The sequence below is a fragment of the Centropristis striata genome, chromosome 18 (genome assembly GCF_030273125.1).
Source record: "Centropristis striata isolate RG_2023a ecotype Rhode Island chromosome 18, C.striata_1.0, whole genome shotgun sequence".
In the NCBI taxonomy this organism is placed as follows: Eukaryota; Metazoa; Chordata; class Actinopteri; order Perciformes; family Serranidae; genus Centropristis; species Centropristis striata.
The window spans coordinates 15,003,164-15,029,222 of record NC_081534.1 but is presented as its reverse complement, the minus strand read 5'-3'; the positions used below and the strand labels follow the sequence as shown (position 1 = coordinate 15,029,222).

At 39.2% G+C, this 26,059-nt stretch overlaps 2 protein-coding genes across 5 annotated transcripts; both read left to right on the top strand.

Annotated features, from left to right (window-relative positions):
• Positions 1-1,788: 1,788 nt before the first annotated feature.
• On the top strand, positions 1,789-14,023 carry LOC131991386 (jun dimerization protein 2-like). Of its 2 annotated transcripts, none has more exons than XM_059356786.1 (5): positions 1,789-1,955; positions 3,013-3,065; positions 11,402-11,619; positions 12,563-12,667; positions 12,910-14,023. In XM_059356786.1, the coding sequence occupies exons 3-5, from the start codon at positions 11,425-11,427 to the stop codon at positions 13,099-13,101; spliced, it is 492 nt and encodes a 163-aa protein (XP_059212769.1). In that variant the 5' UTR covers positions 1,789-1,955; positions 3,013-3,065; positions 11,402-11,424; the 3' UTR covers positions 13,102-14,023. The 2 variants fall into 2 exon arrangements, with proteins under 2 accessions (XP_059212769.1, XP_059212770.1); XM_059356787.1 differs by lacking the exon at positions 1,789-1,955 and adding an exon at positions 2,610-2,734.
• A 1,065-nt stretch (positions 14,024-15,088) lies between these two features.
• Positions 15,089-25,592, top strand: LOC131991385 (leucine-rich repeat-containing protein 74A-like). Of its 3 annotated transcripts, XR_009396141.1 has the most exons (15): positions 15,089-15,258; positions 15,626-15,802; positions 17,391-17,566; positions 17,803-17,910; positions 18,019-18,112; positions 18,238-18,287; positions 18,423-18,504; positions 18,922-19,007; positions 19,103-19,297; positions 19,959-20,054; positions 20,199-20,327; positions 20,442-20,546; positions 20,688-20,773; positions 21,046-21,154; positions 24,987-25,592. XR_009396141.1 is itself a non-coding variant. In XM_059356785.1 (14 exons), the coding sequence occupies exons 2-14, from the start codon at positions 15,646-15,648 to the stop codon at positions 25,006-25,008; spliced, it is 1,386 nt and encodes a 461-aa protein (XP_059212768.1). In that variant the 5' UTR covers positions 15,089-15,258; positions 15,626-15,645; the 3' UTR covers positions 25,009-25,592. The 3 variants fall into 3 exon arrangements, 2 of the variants coding, with proteins under 2 accessions (XP_059212768.1, XP_059212766.1); XM_059356785.1 differs by lacking the exon at positions 21,046-21,154; XM_059356783.1 differs by lacking the exon at positions 24,987-25,592 and having other exon boundaries at positions 21,046-21,282.
• Positions 25,593-26,059: the final 467 nt, after the last annotated feature.

Here is a 26,059-nt window from a genome sequence, read left to right as displayed (position 1 = left end):
TATAATGAAACTAATCAGTAGTGTATAAAGGAATGCCTGCACATTAAGTAATAAAATAAATAATGTAATGCATTATTAATAATACAATCATGTAAAAGAGGTGTTTCTGCATACTGAATACTTCTACTTGTTATCCTGTAGGTACATTTTGCTGATAGTAATTCAGGACTTTTACTTCTAATTGAATATTTTGAGACTATGGACTCTTTTAAGAGTTCTGCAAATGTGGGTTGTATACAATTAGAGTACCAAAAAAAACAACTATAAAAATGTTCAATAATATTATAGTTACATTGTCAAAACTAGCTTGATTACGTTGTTGTTACATCCTTGAAATATGGCAATTTTACAATAATGACTTTTTTCCTGTCACAATAATCAGTGCAATAATGAAAGAAAAGCATGTCTGACATACTGGCCTTTGATTAAAAAAACAACACCTACAAAAAGCTACACATAAGAAACAGCCACCCACATATAGTATACACAGGGTACACCTATAGTTTGTGCCACCACTGACCTACTTTAAATGCTACACATGTGAAAAATAATATAATTTGCATTGAAAATGTAGCTGTAGAGATGTAAAGAAAAGATCCCTCCCCACATGTTTATAATTTTCACTGTTCCTTTTCTGTTCCTGTCATACATTTGTGTATGACATGTTTAGACATTTTTAGACACACATAAAGGTTTATGTCTATAAAAAGCTTTGGAAATGAATGTGAAATGAATAAGAGAGATTGTGTCTGATGTTTAATGCCTCTAAAGAGATATTGAAAAAATGTTGATGTTTGAAAAGAGTATTTGTGGAACTCACATTTGTGCAGCTCCGTCCATTTGTTGAAGTATAAGGTGCAATCCTTTTTAATGTTTAATTTAAAAGTACTCCAAAAATATCCAGACTGCATTTGTTGTAAACTGCTGGAACATGTCACTAATTACAAAAATTGCCATGTTATTTGTATTCAGCAACTGACTACATTTTAAAGTAATCTGACCCAGTCTTGGTTATAAATAAGTTCCCAATTGGACAGAAATACATTACCCTATTGGTATCCATTTTTTTATTATTTTATTATTCTAATTATTTTCTCACTTACTTGATTAACATATTGAGCCCAAAAATCATGAAATCCGAGTTGAAAAATGATACTATTTACTACAAAAAAAACCCACAACTATACTCAATGAACTGTTTTGGAACTTGAAAATGTAAACATAGGATACCAATATGAACATATAAAAAGGTAAAATTTAAATCTATTAAAACTATATACAAAAAAGTCCCATAAAAACCCATTTCCCATTTTCCTTGTTAGCTGCAACTCTTCAAAACAAACTATGTGCGAAATTACACAAAGTTACACCAACGCTAAAATATTTATGCACTATCAAATTAAAACTATCATATCTTTGGTTTTACATGACCTAGGAATGTCAATGTTGAATTTTTTTTTTGTTAAATGTCGCGTGATCTAATCAGCTGGCACGATCACAGGCCCCCAGAAGGTTAAGAAGCATTTTATTATTGGCAAGGGCTCAGTTTTCTCCCGTCACCTCCTGGGAAATAATAAAAACACCTGCCGCTAAGACGAGTGTATATGTGTTTATAGCCATAACTTTTATTTATTGACTCGTTAATGGCTGTGGGCGTGTATTTACTGCTCGTCTATCTCTCTATCTAGCTGAAACTTTCCTCTGCTCCAGTCTGTGTATGTTATTTGGTTGCTAGGGGTGGAGCAAACAAACCTCTGTGTCTTCAGCCCTCCTCTTACATTATTTTCATCCATGCTTACGTCTGGGACAGCAGTTCCGCATTCCTGAGCCCTCACAGACAAGATCGGTACTTAAACGGGCTGATGCAACGGCTTCACTTAGTCCCAAAACCTACATCCGACTCCTGAACACCCGCACCGCCACATTGTTACTGCGGATTTTTGGACGCACAACAGGTAAGACTGTGTGTGAGCCGTCGACGTATGTTGCTATTGTTTTATCATCTCTTTGTTTTTCTACTTGTAGTTGGCCAAATGTTTACACGGGCTAAACATTTTTGCACATTTTTTCACTTTTCTCACCACGTTGTACAGACTCAACACGCTGGATTTTTCACACGTTTGTACCACGAGTTTTTGTATCAGCTAATGTTTATACTTAATGATGTTTTATTTTTATTGAATTGCTGAGGTTTCAATAGTTTTAAAGTTTTCCGTGCCCAATTTGTTGCCACAACCGTTAAATACGATGTTGTTACAACTGTTGTAGCAACTGTCGCTTAACAGCTCGTTATTTACAGAGTCGTTAGCTAAATAACAGAGCAGCCTGTGCCGGACTGGAGGTATTTTCATCTTAGGAGTTTTAATTTCAGTGTTGCTAAACAGGAGAAGTGTCGGTTAGCCTGGTGAAGACAATTATGTAACGCTACACACGCCGCACACTGTGGGGTTTCAATGCAACTGCAAGCTAAGCTGGTCTGGTGCACCAAACTGCGCGCAATCTGCCAGATATTATACTTTCACATTAAAGAAACACGTGAATCAAACTTTGTTACTGCTGCACAGTCGTGTCATTTGCTACGTGTGTTGTATCATTAGATTCGGCTAGCTGGTCAAGTTCATCTGCCTTTGTTGAACTCTTAACTTTAGACTCAACACTTTGCATGCAACTGCAGGATACATAACAAGCTAATAATACCTGATTTGCAAAATGACTGATAGCAGTGATTCTGCAGGTATGGATAAGGAAATATTAATTGAGGCTGCAACTAATAAATTATAATTTTCCAGATCCAAATTTAATGTCTTCCAGTGGTTTGTTTTGTCGGATCAATTGCAAATATATTAAACTTACAATGACGGTTAACAGAAAAAGGAACAACATTCTCACATGTGAGAAACAGGAACCAGATACTGCTCTGCGATTTTGCTTGATAATTCACTTAAACTACTAGTTGATTTTCTTTAGTATACTTTGAATAGTAATTAATACTCTATTACTTCTCTCTCATAGCGTCCAAACACAGTTGCATCATTGACAGAAGACGACTGACAAGTTTTCTCTGAGTAAGTATCAGGCATTTAAAACAGTTTTAGATTGAATTAATAGATTGATGCTGTTTCGAAAATTCCTTCTGCTGCATGAAAACTTTTTTTTGGAATAGCGGGCTCACCTTGAAACACGAGTGATGTAAATGAAGTGTGAAGTTTATTTGGCAGCATGTGAGCACAGCAAAGAATGTGTGCTCAGATTTGCAATTTTTGGCCCATCATGGTGCACATGCTCTGTATGTTTAACTGCACTGCATAAGTGAAACTCTGTGTGTGTACAGGCCTCACATGTGGATTTGCATACTACAAAACAGACTCCAATAATAGAACATTTCATCTTAATCGCCACGGTAATCCTTTGTTTTCCCTGTACTGTTGTGATGAGCCGGTAAAGATCATCCTTTTGTCCACATCAGGGTCTTTTAAAAGATTTACACCTTACTGTGTGACAGTAACTCTATCTGGGCCAGAGGTAGGTTAAGTTATCTGCCCTTGTTGGCCTGAAGGGTAAAGGCCAATCATGGAATGGGAAACATGATTGGCAGGGATGGAACATGTGCATGTGTGTGGGTTTGTGACTTGCAAGTTCACAGGTTCAGTGTTTTCCTACACAGAGAGTGCATGCTCTTCAGCTGGTGCAGTGCTCGCTGCTCGCTACATGCCAGGCAGGGGAAACTATTTGTGTGTGCTCTTTATAAATGTGTTTCCTTTGTGTCTTTATCTGTGTTTGCGTGTGTTCTAAGTGAACAAGCGTGTGTTGCAGAGGGTTTAAATGCCCCAGCGCCTGCCTGGGCACATCCGTAGGATGGTTTCTGCATAAATGGAACGCTGCAGTGGATTAATGGGGAAGGGCTGGCGAGCCGACAAGCAGCGCAGGGCCGACAGGGCTGAGAGGCTGGACGTGGGCGCACAGGGTTTATTTTAAGTAGAAATGCCTTCCAGTGTGTCTCTGGAGAGCTGGAATTGCCAAGCTGCACCCCAGTACACTGAATAGACAGCAGACGCATTGCAGGCGAGCAAGCCAACTATGCAACAGCCAGGCTCAATGATACTAATACTAATGCTGGGGGAGCAGCTATTCACTGCTGTGTGTATCACATTATCAGTATCACATTGTAGTCACCATAAGCCTTTCCACATGGTTTGTAAAAACAGTGTGTCAGGACAGACTAGATGTGCACTGTAGAAGAAAACACCCAAATGTCCAAAGGTGTAACCGAGAGAAGAGACATTAAAGCCAGTGTTTTCTTTAAAAGCTCCTTTACATAGTTATGATTTCCAGATTTCCTGAATTTCTTTTTGACTTGAAGCCAACTTTCTCTATTTGCACTACTTGTCACTAAATGTCGACCTAAACATAGAGCTGGCAGCCTTTGAGATGAACAAAAGGATTGAACACACAGCACAGTGCAGACACAGGGGCTTGTTTAACCAGAGCAAGCGTGCGCTTGACGTGGGGCAGATGAGGAAACATCAGAGGACAAAGTATGAAACGGCATTAAAGTGACAACCACATGTTACATAATAACGGTGATTGCTTCAACAGGCGGCATTAAATCAGATTTCTGGACTCGGTTGGCCAATATCTGACTTGCCTTGGATTTGTCATAGACGTGAAGTCCATACATTTGAAATGGCTTTTGTCAGCATTTTGTATTTTCATTTAATCCTTGTCTGAGCCAAGCCAAAGCTCACTGCCATGCAAAGTCTAATCCTGACTTACAACGTGGAGAAAAATAGTAATAATATAATAATTCAAGCAGGACCACCCAGATGCAGAATATAGATGTGTGACTGTTTGAATGGTATGAAGCAGGCCAAGCAGGAACCCAGCCAATGATCACATAGTAATGTTTGAATGAAGGCAGCCACAGTCCTCATGCCTTGTGCATATCTGCAGGTGCTTTGTGTTTCCATTTACCTCAACATTTTTTCATTCTCCGGCTGAAGTCTACAATAAAATGAAATAGTTAAACTACCTGCCCTCTTGTGTAATTTCATTGATAACCTCTGCATGCACTGTGCTCCGGCTTGCTCACTGCTGAGACATCCAAACTGTAATTGTGAGGGGAAATGAAGCTTGCTCATTATCGCTGCAGCTGAGGGTCTCATCATCATTGACAATATTGCAAGGTTAAATGTTCATAATTGCGATGAATTGCTTTGGGAAGTTTTAGTAATCTTCACAAGAGAGATTTTTAAAGGTTCCTCCTATCTGTAGCAGCTGTTTAGCCTTTAAGAATGGCCAAAAGAGAAATGAAAGCTGAAATGAAAAGAGATCATACTTTCTGTTGTGATAATCACTTCCACTCCCACACACGATCACCCCTGAGTTTAATGCCTGGGTATGACCGCAGCACGATCAAAACAGCATCCATTATTACAGAGTCTCTTCCCTTTCTCAATCCTGTGTCTTGTCCCTCCAATGAAAATATAATGAGGGCTTGGAGGAATGTTGATACTGTATATTTGGACTGTCCCGTCCTCGAGGAAAGTCGGTGCCAAATTCCCTGGTTTCCTCAGAGGATTGCGAAAGGCTGTAACTCAACACACAGCCTGACTGAGTGCAGACGGTAATGATGATCGCTCAGACCTTGGCCAGAGATTTAGAGAGCATGCCTTGGCCCGAGCCTTTGCTCTCATTGTTCATTTTTTCAGCGCTCATGTGGAATTAGAGCTGGAGAAGCTGTTTGCAAGAGTTTTGCAAGATGCTGGTGTGTGGGCCACATTAGTCCTAAATTAGACTTTAATAAAACACATAGATAAAAAAGTTGTGAAATGGCTTCATGGAAAGTGTGCATGTCTTTCCCCCAATGCCATGATCCAGTGATAAAATGAAAAAAATCACTTCAAAATGTTTTTTTTTCTCTTTTGTTTACATCCCCTAAAATGTCTGACCATGACTTGTATCTCTTCAAAGTTTGTCACCAGAGAGGTGTTTTCACATTCCTTTACTGATAAGAGAGATGTCTGTGCACTTCCCTTGTCAGTACAGAGAGTGAAAACACAAAACATTGTAGCAGTGATAATTGTACGTTTCACCACCACTAACACAGTGTCAGCTGCTGGCAAACACAAGCTGACAAGCTAACAAACAACATAACGATGCTAACTACACTCACCATTCTGATATGTCTGCTAGACACAGATTTTGGTGCACAACAGAGTCCTCATCTGAGTCTGGAAGCTCAAACAAGTACGAGAAAGAAATAGAACAGAATCTGAAACTACCAGAGCAGTCTGCAGATCATGAGCTGCGGCTGGCTTGCACTGCTTTTTCATCGGTTAACCTAGCACGAGCAGCGTTGCTGGGCAGAGCAGAGGCCAGATCCAGAATTTCTCAATGAGGAAGAAGTGGTAGATGAGCTATACATAAAACATGTCTGGAAGGTGTGAGTCACAAGTCGATTCTTCGGACAACAATACGATATTTGCTGATATCACAAAATCTGGCAAAACATGATTCCAATTCGATTAATTTTAATCCAGGGGCCTGCAACGGTATGAGACGATACCATATGCACATTTAACACAACCAGTTAATTGATATCAACTCACAGAAAGCACCTAAAATATGATTTGACAATTTTATCACAATGCTCTTTCAGAAATTTAAATGAAAAACAGTATTGTTTAAAAAATAAGTGGGAATTCAAACATAAAGATATTGACATCCTAAAGATGATATATACCGATATCAAATCAGTGTTATGGTTAGAGGAAAGTGGAAAAATTGACTTTGGTGAAAATAGCCAAGTATAGGATAGGAAGAGATGGGCCTCACTGCACAGAGCTAATGTTATAATATTTGTGGTAATTCAAAATAAATCAGGAAATAAATGCAGGAGCAATTATCCTGATAATGGAAATTCACCACAATCAACTTATTGTAAGTGTTTTTAATCGTGACCTGCAATAAAATATTGTCCCATTTCTACTAGAGGCAGACTTAATAGTGTGGCTGCACAAAGATTTAACTTTGTGTCTCAGGCAAAGATAAATTATAAAGTAAATACTTTTGGCTCCTGTTTTCACTCACTAAAATTAGTTTGCTGGTAGAGGTTAACTGTTAGTGGGCTCCTTTTTTTAAAAGCAGCAGTATATGAAGGTAATGAGTAGCCTTTGAAAAACCCCTTTAACACCCCCCTGCCCAGCCCTCTCCTTCACCGTCTCTATAGGGGATGAGGATAATAGGGCCTCCAGTCGTGCTGCTGGCTATTGGTAAGGGGCTGAATTCCTCAGCACTGCTAATTGCTCGCAGGAATGACTCAGGAAATGGACACATTTGGCCGAGCTGAAGACAGATAGAGTATGTGCGCAAAGAAACCAGCCGATTGTAGGTATACAGTGTATGGGACAGACTGACTGCCTGCACATTACATATAGGAGCCATAACATGCACACACTCTCTTCACACACACCTCCAGCTATCTACGGCTCACATGCAGTCAGATTAGTTTTGGGCTGGAGCCAGAACCTGCGTTGAGTACGGTCCTATATTTCATAACCAATACATGACATTTCCGCTCCCCGCCCTTGGCTTCAGCTCGTCTCCTCTCAGTTAGCCGCTGAGAGGCGGCCGTGCCGGTCTGTGTAGGTGTCTTTGTTTGAGGCTAGTGTGGGCCTAAAAGCTGTGGCGCTGGCTTTTTCTGCTTGACTGCAAAAGCACAGTAACGGCGTTGCATCATCAGACGCTGACCACTAATCCTCCTCTGCAGGCTGCTGCTGACATAAAAAATAAAAAAAGGGAGAAAAATACCTCTTTTGAAAAATGTAAAAATCACTTTGACTCATGCTTTTGGGGGTATAATTACGCAGCACAAGACATGCATCAGCAAACTTTCCCTGTGTAGCACAGATGAGACTTTAGGGTTTCGTGTCTCGAGGCTTCATGGGGAGTTGAATTTGCGAGGGGGATTTCAAGACACTTGTGTGGCAGGTTGAAAGAAACAGAACGGAACAGCTTGAAGATTAAACAATCTTTCTACTCGACTTAAAAGTCATGTTCAACTCAAAAGCAAGGCACGTCAAGAGTCAGTTATGTGTTTGAGTTTACAACAGTACTATAAATTGTCTGGAATGGTGCGTAACTCATTTTTATGTCTCGTAATTAAAGGCGTCTTGCTTCAGACATCATTTCACCTTTGTTTTAGAGGCCGCTGGCAAAACTACCATTGTGGTTTTTTTGTATTTGTGTGATCTGATGTCATGCAGACAAATATGAGGTTTATGTATGTTTATGTGCTGAAGTCTTTCTACGTGTGGAGGTCTGGAGTCGGCTACATGCTTCAACAAGTCACAGCATGGAATGGGGGCTTTCCTTTCAATATGTCTGACTGAGCAGGCTTCAGTTACAATGTACTGCATACGAGCCAGTCTGATAGACACAAAATATGATTATTCTTGAATTGACTTATTTTTTTTGGTTCAATTTCCAGTTTGAAAAAAAAAAAAGTGTTTGTCCAGGATGGAGCCTAATCTGAGTCTGTTAACCGGTCCTGAGTGTCTGGCCAACTTGGATATTGGACTCCATTTTGGCTCTGAGAGCAATTTGCTCAGTCATTCCTAACGGGCGATTCAGTTCCTGTGGCTGTTCTCTCAGTTTAGGGGTTAGTGCGCGTTGCATCTTTTGAATTCCAGCACAGTTATTGGTCACTAATGAGCAACGTGAGAAAAAAATGGGCATACTCTTTTCCTCACAACTTATCAGATGTGATGTGAAACTTGGACGTTAATGGAATAGTCTAAGGACTTTATAGTAAGCGCAGCGGTTCAGTCACTTCAGCCCGGCAATTTAAATTTTTGTCTGGCTATTATTTGAGAGTTCTCTTTCTCATTCACCCCTGGATTAGCTGCCATATGGTTCGCCTTGTTCTTAGACAGCCTCTCTGCAGAAAGAGAAGGCCTTGGCACCCTCCAGTCCTGCAGCTCTCCCGGGAGTTTGAGAGAGAGGGAATTTTGTCTGAGAGAGATTTTTACCAGAGCTGTCTTGTTCTTTTCCTCTCCAGCAAAAACAACAGGCGGCTGCCAAGTGCAGTGTAAATGGGAGTATACATACAGTGGGAGAGAGGGAGGGAGAGAAAGAGGGAGTGAGGGAGGGGGCAGTCAGGATTTAAATAATAAAATGCCTCATTGGACACTGGCTCCACACACCAACTTGTCCTTGAAGCGAATAAATCATGCAGACTGGAGGTGGTAAGGAACAGATCAGAAGTAGTGTGAAATGTGACTGTAATACTTAATGTTTTAGGGTAATTAATAAAGGAATTTAAGATTCTACTTGCAATAATCTCCTCCAAAAAGTACTCATCAATTTGCGCCTACTGGTTGTTAAACTTACAAGTTATAATGTAGATGACACAGTAGCAAAAATTAAGTCCAAAGTCTAAATCTTTTTGCAGAGGACCAACGCTTTAGCGCTTCAGAACTGATTCCCTCTCACTAAAAGTGGACTGATTTGGTTTGCACGACAGTAAACTCCAGTCCAACTGTAAAAACACTTTGAGACCAGCCCATAAGCAGGGTGGAGTACATCAGAATAGAGTTACATAACCTTGTTTTTTTCATTACCTCCTCTATGACTTTTGTAATAGAGCGAGTCTTTCAGCCCAACAAAAAATAGAAAGAGAAAGAAAGAAAAACTTGGTTTAACTTACAATACAGTCGGCCTGTCAGTTAGTCACCCACCAGCAAAGTCAGCTGTTTCCGCAGCACCTCACAATACTCGTCTTTGTTGGTTCCATATGAGAGGGGCTTTGTTCGGGTTGTGCCCGACCTGTAGAGGTTCAGCTTTGGCCCAATACTCTGGAGGCAAATGGGAATTAAGCTGTTAATGTAGAAGTCACACTGATATCATCAATCTTTTTAAAACTCCTCGTAGCTTTGGGTCGAGCAGGTAATCCTAGCTGACATTTTGTCAGTGTGCCAAAGCTACTGAAGTATCAGTTGTATCAGCCATGCAGGGGTTTTGTCAAAAACAAAATCCGATCCACAGAAGTGATTCTGTTTCTATTCAGTGTAACATTTCATCAGAACAAAATGTGTAATGGGAGCTGAATGTTTGCCATTATCTTTTCCCTAATTACATTTTCAGTGTTTATTTTTCTACACAAATACTGAAAAGCAAAAGAAACAATTTTCTTGTCTAAAAATCTGCTGGTCTCGCTCTGCCTCTCCTCAGAGATTGCAGGGATGGGCAGGGTACAGCCGGCTCATGTTTCACTGTTCCCATCTGTAACATTTGTTTTTTATTTGGCCATCAGAAGTTTTCCAACTCTTGGTCTTACAGTAATTAGAGAGACGTCTTAATTCTCCAGCCACTTCCTTTAGGCCTGCACAAGTTCTCCTTTTTCTCCCCTCTGTCCTTCATTCCACACTGATTACATTAAAAAGTGCTGTGGTCAACCCCTCAAAACCACCCAAAATTGTTGTAAGAGGGTGGCAGTGGAATGCTCGGTTTTGACAGGAGTCCCTTTGATATCCTTTAAATCATCTTTACGAAAACCAAAAAAGAACGTTCAAGACAAAAACCACTCACGGCAAATTATTAGAAACATAACTCAAAGATAGCTCTCGATTTATGTGATCAAGCCCAAGTTTTACATGGCTTCCCCTTGCATGTGAAACTACAGAGATGAGTGTGTAGCTGCTGACAGTGTGAAGTTTGTTTTTTCACCAGCTGCTGACTAAGAAGATAACACAGCTGTCAAAGCTGTCAACGATTGAATGCATTCTTGGAAACAGCAACCCCGTATTTAGAAAGATGCTTGATGACAAGGACGGAAGACAGTGAATTAATCTTTTTGTGGATGGAATGTCATCACAATAAAGATACTGTCAAATGTCTGTAATATAACAATGGAAGAGTAAAATTGTATGGCTCATGTTTCCAACAGAGCGTGGAAGAATGCAAAGTAAACTAGATGTGTAACGATACTGTATGATCAACGATCCAATATCTCCGATGCAAAGTTAAAAAATCGATACAACAAATCATTATCTTTAAAGGATACCGTTGTTTTGAAATTCCCACTTCTTTTTATACAAAAATAATAGATTGCTTTTCATTTAATTGTCTGGAAGAGCAAGAAAAAATAGTATTTTAATTGCTTTTTTTGAACTGATAATAATGTAACTTAATGTATTGCTGTCCGAAGAATTGATATAATATTGTATATCTGGAAAAACGTATGTTGTACACTCTTTTATGGGCTTCACACACAAAAAAATGGAATATTTAAAATACAGTTTCCATTCCACTACATTGAATTTTCTATGTCAGCAAAGTTATTTTTAAGTTTCATTCTTCACCCTAATTGTTCCCCCTCTTCCTCTTTTCTCTCCCCCCACAGCGGCGGTGGTGGCCGGGGCGGACATGATGCCGGGACAGATACCTGACCCTTCGCTGGCGGCGGGCTCCCTGCCCTGCCTGGGCCCGCTGGCGGGCATCTCGGCCACCACGCTCACAGATCAGCTCAAACTGGCCGATTTCCGCCAGCTGGGCACCATGCTGTCCCCGCTGCATTTCCTGGGGAGGCTTGGGAAGAGAACGCTGGCCATCAAGACAGAGGTGAGGAGGGAGAGAAAAGAGGAAATAGTGTAGCTGTTGGGCGTGTGAAAGATGCACATCAAGCAAGTCAGAGAGTAGAAAGAAGAAGGAGGTATCAAAACCTTCGTTTGTTGACATTTCTCAATAAAGAAGCAAACTATTTTCAATTTTAATTTCAGTATCACATGCAGGCCATTCTGAGTGATGTTCATAATATGAGGTGATGGAAAGAATAGAAAGAGAGGCCTTTATAATGACTTATGGTGCACAATTTGGGAAAAAAAGCAAAAAACCTGATTGCAATTATTTTAGCTGATATACAATTAATGACACTGATGGCACGATTATTTTTGAATCATTATTCTAATTTTCATTGAAAACTATATTAACTATATTTTCTTCATGCAGCACCACAATATTTTATTCAGAATGCTATTTGAACACATATTTTGCCTTTTAAATATGCCATGCCTCCTGCGATTTAGTTATTTCACTTTAATGATTTTCGTACTCTGGTGCCAGTTGCTCAGAAACTGTCATGACAGAGAATTACATTTAAATGCCCTGACAGGCTTGGTATACAATATTATTATTATTATTTCTCTATTTTATAACATATTACTGTCAGTAGTTGTAGATGCATTGGCTGGGGGATCCTGTAATGTTGTATTTTAGGATTCAATTATTACATTATTTCCATGTAAATGTAAAAACTAGATTAAAGCAATAAGTATACATATAAACAGTATGTTGTCACGATAAACAGTTCATCTTAGTTGGTTCTATTTTACCCCCTCTAGTGCTTACAAAAAGAGTTACCGTAAAGGTTGCAAAACATTGTTTTTTCCCCTGTCTAGGTGATCCCCGCGTTTGGTTATTGGTTTATGTCATTCAGAAAGTATTTTTATATAAAAAAAGTCATGTAGTACCTGTTTCTCTTATTAACATTACGTTGTGTTTGCAGATGGACGAAGATGAGGAAAGGAGGAAACGCAGACGAGAGAAAAACAAGGTAGCAGCAGCACGATGCCGAAACAAAAAGAAGGAACGCACCGACTTCCTTCAAAGGGTGAGTTCATGACACAGCACTTCATACTGATGACCAGCAGCAGCTAAGGGTGGTAGCCAAGAAAAGTCTGACATAAGTTAACCTAAACAGCTGATTTAAGCCAACTCAGAGCTAACACAATGAGGCAAATACAAGCCCAAGATTACTGCACCTCTACAACTCAAAGGCAGACTTTTCAGAAGTAATAAAAACTACTCTAAACGATGTTCGGTAGTATCTTATTATTCTTCATCTCTGTTCAGGAATCGGAGCGTCTCGAGATGGTGAACTCCGACCTGAAGGCCCAGATCGAGGAGCTCCGCATGGAGAGGCAGCAGCTGATGGTGATGCTCAACCTCCACAGGCCAACCTGCATCGTGAGGACCGACAGCGTGAAAACACCGGAGAGTGAGGCCAACCCCCTGCTGGAGCAGCTGTCTACCGACGCCAAGTGAAACCAGGAAAAACAGAGACGAGGAGTTCCTGATGCCTAAACTAGCCCCACAGTGGCAGCCATTTAACTGAAAAATATAACTGGCAATACATTTCTAAACAAGCACTTGAGCTCCAGGCTGAAGACTTTTGGAGACTCTGCCCAAAGACCTGAGGTTGTAGGGCTTCCTTAGTACTGCTACATGAGCTGGCTCTGTCCATTGGAAGACTGGAAATACCCAGTTTCATCTCCGCATTAAGTGTTGTTGTTGACACCCGCTGTGCCTAGTTGTTACTTCAACCATCTCTACATAAAGGGACCAATGGAAACAGTAGAGTACGACTGGAAACAACGCTGAGGAAACACACTAATATCAATATGGTGCTCTGTTACAAAAGCCCTGAGTAGATTGTGTGGCATTGTTTCAATGCAGAGGCCGGCAAAGGCTAAGTGTTCTGCAGCTTTCCTTTGTATGCTAGCTGAATATACAGGTGTAGAGTTTTTAGGATACAATACTCAATACAAGTACACCAGACGGAGTAGAGTTATTTTGTTTTTGTAATGTTGATTTCTATACCCTGCCTCGACGATGGCAGTTACCGGTTGATCCGATTTGTGGTGACGCTGGCGTCATGAAAAGCACATATACACAAAATGTTTACACCCTTGTTTTTTGGACTTGTTGTCTGTCCATTATTGTACTTGTTTTATACTGCTTTGTATACATAAAAACATATATGAAAATGCTTGTTAATCACTTGATGTGATTTGTCTTTTCAATCTTTCCAGTCTGTGTCTGTCATGTTGCGCTGTCAAACAGCTGTGAAAACAAGCAGAAATCTTTTCAGCTGAGCAGTATTTCATCATCTGTTCTGGACCTGTATCTGCTATGTATGACTCTGTTACCCTGAATAGATTAAATTTTATTTTCTAACTACAAGAAAGAGCACATCTTTCTTTTTTTTAACTCCACAAGAAGTGCAATATCTCAAGTGCGTTTCACTGAAATGAGTCCTTGTGTTTGTTCCTTCTGGTCATGACACTACAACTATCAAGTGACATAAGTTGTGCAATCATGTTTTCTTCAGCCGAGGTACATTGCCAAAATCAGGGTTTTACTTTCATATGCAAAACTCAAAAAAAGGACATTCATACTTTTATTTCTTCCCAGCCTGATTATTACTAAATTTTAGAATGTATGCTCCGATTTTATTACTTAATCCCTAGTGGTTTTATCATTTCATTCTTTTTTTTTGTTTTACAGGGTTCCCCACATGCTCTTTAACATCGTATTCGAGGACTTTTCAAGGACTTTCCAGGCCCACTTTTCTCAAATTAAGGGACCAAAAACAGCATAGTTTGCAACACGGATCAAAGTTTAGTACTGTTTCAACACTGAGATTTTTATAATGAGTACTGGCAGGCTTGACAGAAGCTTACAAACAATTAAAAAGAGAAAGAGGCTTGAATGTGTGAAAAGTGGCACGGGGGTGAAACAATGACACGTTAAGAAAAAATATGCAAAATGATTTGCAAACTATGTTTTCATTCCACTTTTTTAACCTCCTTACATGCCTTAATCTTAGTTTTTTTAACTTAAGTAATAGAAAAACACGTAGCATTGTTTGTGGTTTTTTAATAAGAAAAATCGTAATCAAATTACAAGCATTGTTTGGTGAAGGAGGACAACAGAATCTCCCCTTCACTACACTGATTGATATTTTCTTTGGACAGCAGGAAAAGTCCTTATTATATCCTAAAATATTTTTGGCTTTTCACATTCACAATTTGAATGGAAAACTTTTGGAACATAAAGTAACCTGTGGCGGTATTGCCCTGAATTGTTTTTCAACTTGGATAGTATGTGTGCCTCAGGTCAGACTGTGGCGAACAGCTCCACCTAGTGGGGCGTTTTGTTAACTGCAGGACCCGATAAATCAATTCGACTTCACAATTACGCATTACCTATTGATATGCTGTGAGCTACTGTAAAAACAAACATAAAAGACAATATATCACATATATTTATTTTTCTGTGAACTTTTTAACCGTAGTTCCCTCCGAGAATTTGCTGCTCTCTCAACGGCAACAATAACCTTTGGTTCTCTGCTGTTCATCATTTTGAACAAGTTAAATTAACGGACACTAACGGATACGAAATTTGACAAAACTCGCTCAGGTAGTCTGCTCTCGTTTCTCTACGTTGTACATAAAGGGGAGTTTTACGTGCCTGTCAAACCAAACCGCTAATATTTTTCTACAAAATAGTTAATTTTATGTTTTATTTTGGTCCAATTTAAAGGTTTCCTCGCCTGCTCTAACCGTTGCCTGCTTGATGAACGTGTTACTTGCTACAAACAGCTGTTTCTTAACTTATTTCCACACAACTGACGCTTCAAAAAAGCCATTTTAACTACAGTGGACTTTTAAACTTGATATAAACTGTCTTTAATTCAAGCCATGCCGTATTTTTTCACTTTGTCGGCTCAAACTGCTACAGAAACCCCCAGTAAAAGCTAGCCGTACTTCTGTCCTCCTGAGTGCAGATACAGGTGAAGGTCTCAGGATGGATCAGTTTGAGGATGACGTCACTGAGGAAGAGCAGCAGTCACCTGGTCAGTCAGATCTGCCCACAGGAAGCCAGGATCAGGTGCAGGACCAGGAGACGCCAACCCAGAGTCAAGACAGTGGTGATGAGTGGGACACTGACCTGGAAACAGACAGTAGGTTGAAGTGACCATACAGAACATGTCACATTGAAGCCCACTACCGCAGGCCAACCCTGCACTATTGCTGTTACCACACCTACATATAGTCACCCTGTTAAAATAATCGCCTAACTCATTTTTTAAAAAGTTTTGCAGGAAACACATAAAACTTTGTAACAAAGGATGGCTATTGGCATAGTAATAACACTGTGTGTAAATTATGTAACTTAAGAGAAATAAATGACTTTTATTTTTGAACATGCCTTTGTGACTTAAGCAAGATATGGTAACACTTTATTTTGAAGGTGTCTACATAAGAGTCACACAAGCCTGTCAGAAACATGACATGACAAGCATCATGAGCATTAATGTTACTCAAAGTGTCATTAAGGTTCATGACACATCCCATGGCATTTTTATGACATGCTCATGTCACTCTTATGTAGACACCTTCAAAATAAAGTGTTATCATATCTTGCTTAAGTCACAAAGGCATGTTCAAAAAATCGCCTTAGTCACATTTTAATTCGACTTAGGCATAATAAATCCTCTTAAGTCACACACTTGACATAGGCCATTATCTTAAAGGGGTAAAATCACATGATCTGATCAACTGTTTGTAAATAAGAATTTGTTCTTAATGACCTGCCTGGTTAAATAAAGGTGAATGAATGAATGAATGAACTGAGGATGTAGGTGATTTTACCATAGGTGGCCGGCATCATGAGGAGATGATTTAGGCAAAAAAAAAAATGTTGACAAAAAATGACTGAGGCGATTATTTTAACAGTGTGATGATAATCTACTTGACCCAGTCAATGCTTTAAATAACTTTGCAGGCTTGCAGTCCAATATGTACCATACAACATTTACTGATGGTGAGCTGTGAAAATATGACTATGTGCAGATATGCATGCAATATTCTGAACACAGTGGAATTCACTATTTAATGCAAGTCAGGTTTATTTATATGGCACATTTCACACGACAGTTGCAGACTCTATGTGCTTCAAAAACAAAAAGATCCTACACGATGACAGTTATAAAGTAGGTTAAAACAAGGTCTTACATATATAAGAACATATAAGAAAGTACAATGGACATAATAATAAGACATATTAGTAGCATTATCATTTTATAAAACAGGAGTAATCATAACATGATTACTGATCAGGACTGATCTATATAAAAAATGTCATCCTTTACAATCTAAATGTATATATTGAAATATAAAATAAACATACATTAACATATTCAATTAAAATAAAAAGAACATTATCATCAATAGAATGATAGTCCTCCCTGACAAAACTGTATAATCTGAAAAGGGTCCTGACTCCTGGCTCTGTGTACAGTACATGGCACATATGATAATTTGTCCTATTTCATATTACAATTTGTAATAACATCATAACCAAAATATCAACATTATAATTCTATATTTCAGTTTTAAGCAATTCAGAGGCTCTCTGGGTGTTAACTCTTTGCCAAATACAACGAAAGAAAAAGAGACCGTTTTTTTATAACACTGTAAATAAAATATTATTTTTAATGATGATAGTTTAATACCCTCCCATCTCCTTTTCTGTTCTGTTCCTGTCAGATGGCTCAAATCAGAAACCGAGTTTGTCCCATGCAGAGCTCTACCTGCAGGCTTGTCATCAGTTGGGGTGCATTCCTGCATCCTCCTTCCTGCAACAATTGGATAAGGCCAATATCAACCTGAACCACTATGGCTTGGGACCTCGTGGGGCCAAAGCTCTGGCCATAGCTCTGCAAGTAGGGGGGCTTCAATCCCTTCACCTATATTTACTATAAGGACAGAATTAGTAGAGTACACCAAAATTGAATGAGCATTTAAAAAAATAAAATAAAGTATGGTTTGAGGTAAGGGATGGCTGATGTAGTTGCTGTGAAAATTTTCTTCCCATCCTTTTTCACTGGTCTATTAATGTATACAGACAAAAAAAAACATTTTAATTCTCTGCCATTCTGAAATGTATTTCTTTTTTTAGAATAACAATAGCATCACCAACCTTGAGCTTGAGGCCAACAGAATTGGGGCCAAGGGGACACAGTCTCTGATGGAGATGCTTCTAGCAAACAACACCATCAACAGTCTAGTAACAATTCCCAAACTATCACATCAAATACATCTGTTCTGAAAAATCTGCCAGATATGTATCAGCTTTAAACTGCAAAAGGCATGATATATATTTTTAAAATTTCAGAATCTTTCCATGAACAAGCTGGGCCTTGAAGGAGCGGACAGCATTTCTAAAATGCTGTCAGACAATTATTACGTCAAATACATCAAACTCTCAGGTGATCAAGTCCTTCTCCTCTCAAGCTATTTTTATTGTGTTACAGTGGTGCACAGATGTGCATATAAAAATAAGTTAGGTCTTTTTTGGACGAGTATTTATACCAAATTCCACTTCTCTACTTAGGAAATGATTTTGATGATACTGCTGCTAAACAATTGGCTGATGCTTTAGAGGTGAGTATAAAGTAATTGTATCCATGAGGGGAAAGGTACGCTTGAGCTTCTTTTTCATTTCACAAACATATCCCTTACTAACGAATCAAGACACTGTCTCATCTACATTAGCTTCAACAGTTTCTTTCTTCTTAGGCTGACCAGGTGGTCAAAGAGCTGGACCTCAGTAACAACAATTTCAGTGAAGCAGGAGGAGTACACCTGGGGCATATGCTAGGTACAGTTTATTTTTGTCTGTATGAGGGGGATATCACTACTAATGCCAAATCTTCTGATTTAATAAACATATTATTATCTCACAAAACTCACAAGGAAATATCACACTTTAAGAAAATGTTCTTTCAAAATGTGGGAACAGCAAAGCAAACTGAAAATTTAGAACACATTACCTGGTGACACACTCAGGCTCATCACACTAATTAAATGACAGAACCGACATTGTAAGCCTGGACTGAAAAGTTTGAACACATATTTAATAATTAACACTAAAGATTGAATATTTAGTGTACATGCTGATTTCATAGCCAAAAATTAATTTCCATTTCAGTTTGACTTTCAAGCTTTAAGTCACAAATTATTCATAAAGTCTGTAAACGTATTGTGACCTTTTAAATGACTTTCCCCTTTCTCAAAGCCACAAATGTAGGTATTGAAGACCTAAATTTGAGCTGGAACCGCCTTAACATGGGAGGTGCAGTGGCTTTGTGTGCTGGGCTGAAGGTGACAAACTAAACACACTGAAGCACAAACCTTGAGTGTATATTTAACAATCCGTGTCCTATCATAGCTGCTTGAAACTCACTTTTTTTCCTCAGGCGAACTCGACTCTGAAGCAGCTCCATTTATCGTGGAATGGTTTCGGCCACATCGAGGCAGAGTTCCTGGGTCAAGTACTGAAACAAAACAGCACACTGGTGCTGCTGGACCTCAGCTGGAACCGGATAGACGACGAGGCTGTGAAACTTCTCTGCCAGGGCCTGGCCACCAACAGCACCCTCAGGGTCCTCAAGGTGAGCACACAAAAAGCAAATCCTGAAGCACTGGTATCTTTTAGGGATGTTCCAAAAGAGTAATTTCTCAGATGCTTACATTCAAGTTTAAACTTAAGACTAGTAGACTAATCTCAAAGGAAGAAAATATAAAAAAACCCAAAAAAAACTGTGAAATTGAGCACAATGTAATTTATATATTTAAACAAAGTAACAACAAAGTAAAGTGAAATAGTTGATCACATTTTTCCCTAACCAAACCATATTTTAAATGCCGATACAAAGTGTTATACTTTGCACAATGCTTTATGAACATTTCACATAATCTACAAAAAACGTGACACTAACTCACTAAATAAAAGTTCAGGATTTCAGGAAGCGTAAATTATTATAACATCTGTAGTTAACGGATGCTTTTTTAAAAAATTTTTATAAAGCAACATTTAAACAGGAAGATGTTACATTTTGGTACAAATTATGTCAGTATGAAACTTAAATGTGTACATTAATAAAATAATAATTTAAATAATGCGTTTAACGGATTTCCAGTGGCAAATAGCAATGGAATTGTGCACATCCCTAGTATTTCTACATTGTGTTTGATCAACATCATGACACTCTAAAAAACTATCTCTTGATTTATATTAAATATAAGGTGTGGTGTGTCTTGTATTTTGTTCAGCTCTCCGACAACCCCATGACAAAAATCGGAGCCCTTATGTTGCTCAAAACAGTCAAAAACAACATGAAATCCGCCCTGGAGGAGATCGATATCTCTGTAAGTGCAGTAAAAACTATTTTCACCTCAGCAAATTAACCTAAGTATGGGCATTAATCTTGTCTGTATGTTCATATTTTATGATTAAAATCTACCTGCAGTAATGCTATGCTCTGAACATGCCTGTGTGTGTGTATTATGCAGACAGTGCTTGTGTGTGAGGCCTTTGTGGAGCTGTTGGAAGAAGCCCGTCAGAAGCGTCCTGCTCTGGATGTTCGGCACACCGCCTTGAGCTCTGTCACCAGGAACGTAGCGGCCCTCAAGATCTTTCTGGTCAGTGGTTAGGAAGGCACAGAAATCTGGAGGAAAAATTAAGAAAACAGGGAGGGATGAGAGATCATTTCTTTGTATGCGTACTCTTAAAACATGATCTGAATTCTTTCATAGAAATTCCTTGAAGAGCGAAATGAGAGCTTCATGGATTTCTTTAAAGCTTTAGATAAAGAAGGAAGCATGAAGATCTCCAACTCTCTCTTCAGGGAGGCTGTTAAGGTTAGGTTAGCAATTTCACACAGTACTGAAAGCTTCATGTCATCACCGAGTACAACAAATCTATTACAGTATTTTATTGTTCTGAAATGTTCACTATTGTATGGATGAGCATTGGAGAAAATGATGTCGTCATGCATGCAGGCAGCCAACGTTCCTCTGGATCGGCAGCAGGTTGAGTGGTTGATCAGGAAGTTTGACAAGGACCGCACAGCCTACATCACCTACAGGTCAGAGGGCTAACTGCTGTATGCAAGATCATTATAATAATTCTGTCATTCAGTATATAGCATGCAGACAAATACTATTTTTGCTAGTCAAGAAGAAGCAGTAACTTTTTCCCCCCATGAAGTAACTATAAAAGACAATAAACAGAGGTTTGTTGTGGATGAAAATTAATATTTTTAAAGGGCCAAATCACCCAAGTTAGATTTTCAGTGTAAATTGCCCTTTAAAGGCAGTTTTGGTGAAGTGATCTTTCACTGGTCTGTTTTCGTTGCAGTCAGTTTGCTGAGCTGTCATAGATATAGGGATGTACAGCACCACCGAGATGAGGAGGAAAACATCTTCATATAAAAGAAAGACATCTTCTTATTAAAGCAAATTATAATGTAGGTAGTTAATAAATCGAGTCTTTACTTTACAGTAGGTCCTTCATTTTTGCAATACAAATCATAAAATTTAACACCACTGACAGGTGTATCCTAAAACCTCCCCCTCCCCTCTTCCACTGTAGTCCTCATTTCACCCCAATTCTGTCCAGTGTGAATACTTGAACCTCTGACACCAACCAGCTGCACCCACCTGAGCGCTGCCAGCTGTGTCTGCGGCTGGGCCACAGGGTCCTCTGCCTCATTCTCTCCATCCAAAAATAATCTTCTGGTATGACAACAGAACAAGAGGAGGAAGAAAAAGAGAGCTGGCGTGTATATCAAAGGACCGAGAGGAGAGAAAGAATAGGGCCAGATGCAAGGTAGTTGTTTCACCACGTTGGTCAGCTTTGAATGAAATGGCTTGTAAAGGAAACAGCGAGCTTATGAATATGCATGTGCAGCATTACTTATGCAGGGTGGGTTTATTAAGGGCGAATTGTCTCAAGGTGTGATATCCAAAAGTGCAATCTGTTTCTGTCTGGTGGCTGCAGTGGTAACCACAGAGGAGACAATGACAGGACGCACCTCTTTATTGAGTCATTTGTAACAGCTTGACCCCTGTTAGCATCGGTCATGCGGACACAGTATAACCCTTTTAAAATAACAACTCAGTTCAGTTTTATAGGTATATACAGTAGTGTTCAAAACAATATCAGTACAATGTGACTAACCAGATGAATCCAGGTTTTTAGTATATTTTTTATTTCTACATGGCAAACAAGGTACCAGTAGGTGCAGTAGATTCTCACCAACAAGACCCAGCATTCATGCAGTGATATGCACGCTCTTAAGGCTGTGCAATTGGGCAATTAGTTGAAAGGGCTGTATTAAAAAAAATTTAAAAGAAACTTTTTTGTTTCTAGGATTTAGCAATCCTGTGAATCACTAAACTAATATTTAGTTGTATGACCACAGTTTTTTATAACTGCTTCACATCTGTGGCATGGAGTCAACCAACTTGTGGCTCTTTTCAGCTGTTATTCCACTCCAAGATTATTTAACAACATTCCACAATTTGTTTACATTTCTTGGTTTTGCGTCAGAAACAGCATTTTTGATGTCACCCCACAAGTTCTCAACTGGATTAAGGTCCGGGGATTGGGCTGGCCACTCCATAACATCAATGTTGTTGGTTTGGAACCAAGATTTTGCTGGTTTACTAGTGTGGTTGGGCTCATTGTCTTGTTGAAACACCCATTTCAAGGGCATGTCCTCTTCAGCATAAGGCAACAGGACCTCTTCAAGTATTTTGACATATGCAAACTGATCCATTATCCCTGGTATGTGATAAATAGGCCCAACACCATAGTAGGAGAAACATGTCCATATCATGATGCTGCACCAACATGCTTCACTGTCTTCACTGTGTACTGCGGCTTGAATTCAGAGTTTGGGGCTCGTCTCACAAACTGTCTGTGGCCCTTGGACCCAAAAAGAACAATTTTACTCTCATCAGTCCATAAAATGTTCCTCCATTTCTCTTTAGGCCAGTTGATGTGTTCTTTGGCAAATTGTAACCTCTTCTGCACATGCCTTTTTTTAACAGAGGGGGGATTTTTGTAAATAGATTAGCTTCACACAGACGTCTTCTAACTGTCACAGCACTTACAGGTAACTCCAGACTGTCTTGGATCATCCTGGAGCTGATCATTGGCTGAGCCTTTGCCATTCTGCTTATTCTTGTCTTCCGTTTTCTGCCATGTCTCTGGTTTTGCTCTCCATTTTAAAGCATTGGAGATCATTTTAGCTGAACAGCCTATAATTGTTTGCACCTCTTTATAAGTTTTCCCCTCTCCAACCAACTTTTTAATCAAAGTACGCTGTTCTTCTGAACAATGTCTTGAACAACCCATTTTCCTCAGGCTTTCAAAGACAAATGCTTGTTCAATAAGTGCTGGCTTCATCCTTAAATAGAGGCCACCTGATTCACACCTGTTTTTTCACAAAATTGATGACCTCACTGATTGAATTCCACACTGCTATTTTTTTGAACACACCCCTTTCCACTAATTGCCCAATTGCACAGCCTTAAGAGCTGCATATCACAAATGCTGGGTCTTGTTGGTTTTCTGAGAATCTACTGCACCTACTGGTACCTTGTTTGTCATGTAATAATAAAAAACATACTAAAAACCTGGATTAATCTGGTTAGTCACATTGGACTGCTATTATTACAGGATATAGTTTAGGGCTACATGCTGGTGTAGTCGTAGCACTGGTTCGACTCCGGCTTGCGGCTCTTCTGTGTGGAGTTTGCATGTTCTCCCTGTGTCTGTATGGGTCTGGCTTCCTCCCAGTTCAGAAACATGCAGCTTAGGCTTAATTGGTGACTCTAAATTGTCCATAGAAGTGAATGGTTGTGTGCCTTGTGAAAGTCTGGTGACCTGTCCAGGGTGTACCCCACCTCTCTCCCAATGTCAGCTGGGATCGGCTCCAGCCCCCTGCGACCCGAATTCGGATAAGCAGTTAAGGATAATGGACGTATATAGCTTGTTGCTTGTTTTACCTCCATGTCTTCCCCTCTGGATCCTTCAGCATCGTCTTCCTCCGCAGGGGGGTTAACTTCCAATGTGAGCTCCAGCGTCATTGGTATCGTCAAAGCCAATGCAGTCAATATCACTTTTTAAAAGGAGCTGTAGTAGCTGTCAGAGTTGTGAACTCTTTCAACTTTCTTCCTCGTTATCATCTTTCGCATCTTCTCCAGATTTTAATCATTCAAAATCTGCATGTTAGGAATGGCATCTCTGTGCCACAGAGGTCCCAAGATCCAGGCCTTAAAAGATGAATCGACACAATTGTCACTGTCACCATTCATAGAAGCCAACTGGAAATCTACACTTCCAGTTTTCATGGAAGAGCTTTTTTTAAATCACTGGGGAAGTTTTACTTTATTTCATTTTACTGGAACTAATGCTTCTCTGTCAATATTATCTGAGCCTCGATAATAATAGTCTAAAAAAACAATACATCTAATGCAGTCATGCTTCTAATTTGGTCCATTTGTTGCTGGAAAGCTTAAACTAACTAATTATTAAAATATACAGACTTATCTAATAACCTGTAAAACTTTAACAGGGTGTTAATTAGAATAAATTACATGCATAAAAAGGTTATTCATTTGACAAAATGTGTGAAGATGTTCCACTAAATGAAGAGTACTTGCAAGCCTTTTCATACTCCAAACTTTACAGGGTGTACTCGATAATTTAAAAGTATAAATATTTAAGAATAAAACTGTAAAAAGGGCAATTTAGCTTGTTAATGTTACTATCACTTTAAACTCAAAATGCACTTTTTAAAATTGACTAAAATACAATTCTTTATATAATGTCATTGACGTAATTAGCTATTTAAAAGGACAGAAAAAATAACAGAATAATTTAGGTAAATTATCTCTCTGATGTGGCTTAATGAAAACAAACAGCTAGCTGCCAATTCCTAATGGGCCATCTTTCATCTGAATGGACACAAAGACTTAAAACCCACGTCTTATTGAGCAGTCCAATTGGAAATTCACAGATTTGGCCAAATTTTGAAGACGAAACAAAAAACCTGCCAACAAACCCTTCAGATATCTATGCACCCACTGGCACACGCTGCCAATTAACATGATCTCGAAAGCGCTAATGGAATCTTGAGCGGTAATAAAAGTAAATAATTAAATTAAGGAACCCTTGTATCATTGTTTGCTGTATTCAGGCCCATTAGGGCCTCCGGTATTCTCATGGTAATCTAATGTTTGGGCTTTTTTGTATTCTCATAATGAATTCTGTGTTTTTCCTCCAAACAGTGTTGTTCAGACATTTGTGTAGGTGCTGGCAGAGAAACAAAGACGTACATTAGGACCCATTGTCCCCTGTGATTATTAAAGTAAACAGAAATACTGAAGGGGTATCATACACAGCTGCACACACTCGAGCCGGTGTTTGTGAAGTGGGAGAAAGGGCCAAGCAACCCTTAAGACTTTGTCAGAGATGATCCCATTATTTGGAGCTTCTCAAGAGCCGAGCGGTAGGCTGGCTAATGAGGCTTTGAAGATGGCTCTTGGGCACAGGATTCATCGGCAGCAGAGAATTTGGGAGCAAAATAGACTTGGCACGAGATAAAATGCTTCAGCCAAGATCGGCCGAGGAGACGTTCCCTGCCTCAGACCCATTTTGCCGTTGTCATGATTTTGAATCCTTTTCAAAAAGACAAAGTCCGCTCTTGGAAGATAAAACTTGAGATAAAATCAATGTCAACAGTTTGTCTTGTGCAGTCTACATATACAACCTCAGACATGTTTAAAGGTCGTGGTATGAGCGAACAATTCAAGGCCCACAGAGATTTAATTTAGAATCAAACTGTAAGACCAACTAGAGTAGGAAAACTTAACATTTGAAGGCTGGATCCTTAAAGTTTAAGCAATTGACCAATCGAACAAGCTCGACAAAAAGACGCAGATTATCTGGGTGACAGTGTGCATTAGTTTCCGGTCATCATGCAATAAAGCTTAAAGAAGCTGACAGTAAGGACTCCAGGCATTTCCTGTTGGGATGCTTAATGACATGTATATCCTGAAAAATATCAAGAAAAGTTAGTTTTGTTGCCTTGCTTAGCCTTATAGAGATAACAAACAGCAACCAACCTATCTGTCCTTTACCAAATCTGTAGTAGCAAACCTGGCTAACATTGGGGATCTGATATGAGGTTACCTCTAACTATATGTTAGCTAGTGTTTTGCAAATATTAGCTTACTTAAGATGCGACTATATACAATGTAATGTATCTGTTACGATTGTGTCACAATCAGTGGTGAGTGTCACTTTTGTAGGCCCCCAGCCATGTCTTTAACCATCTTCAAAAAGTGCTTTTCTTTTCAAC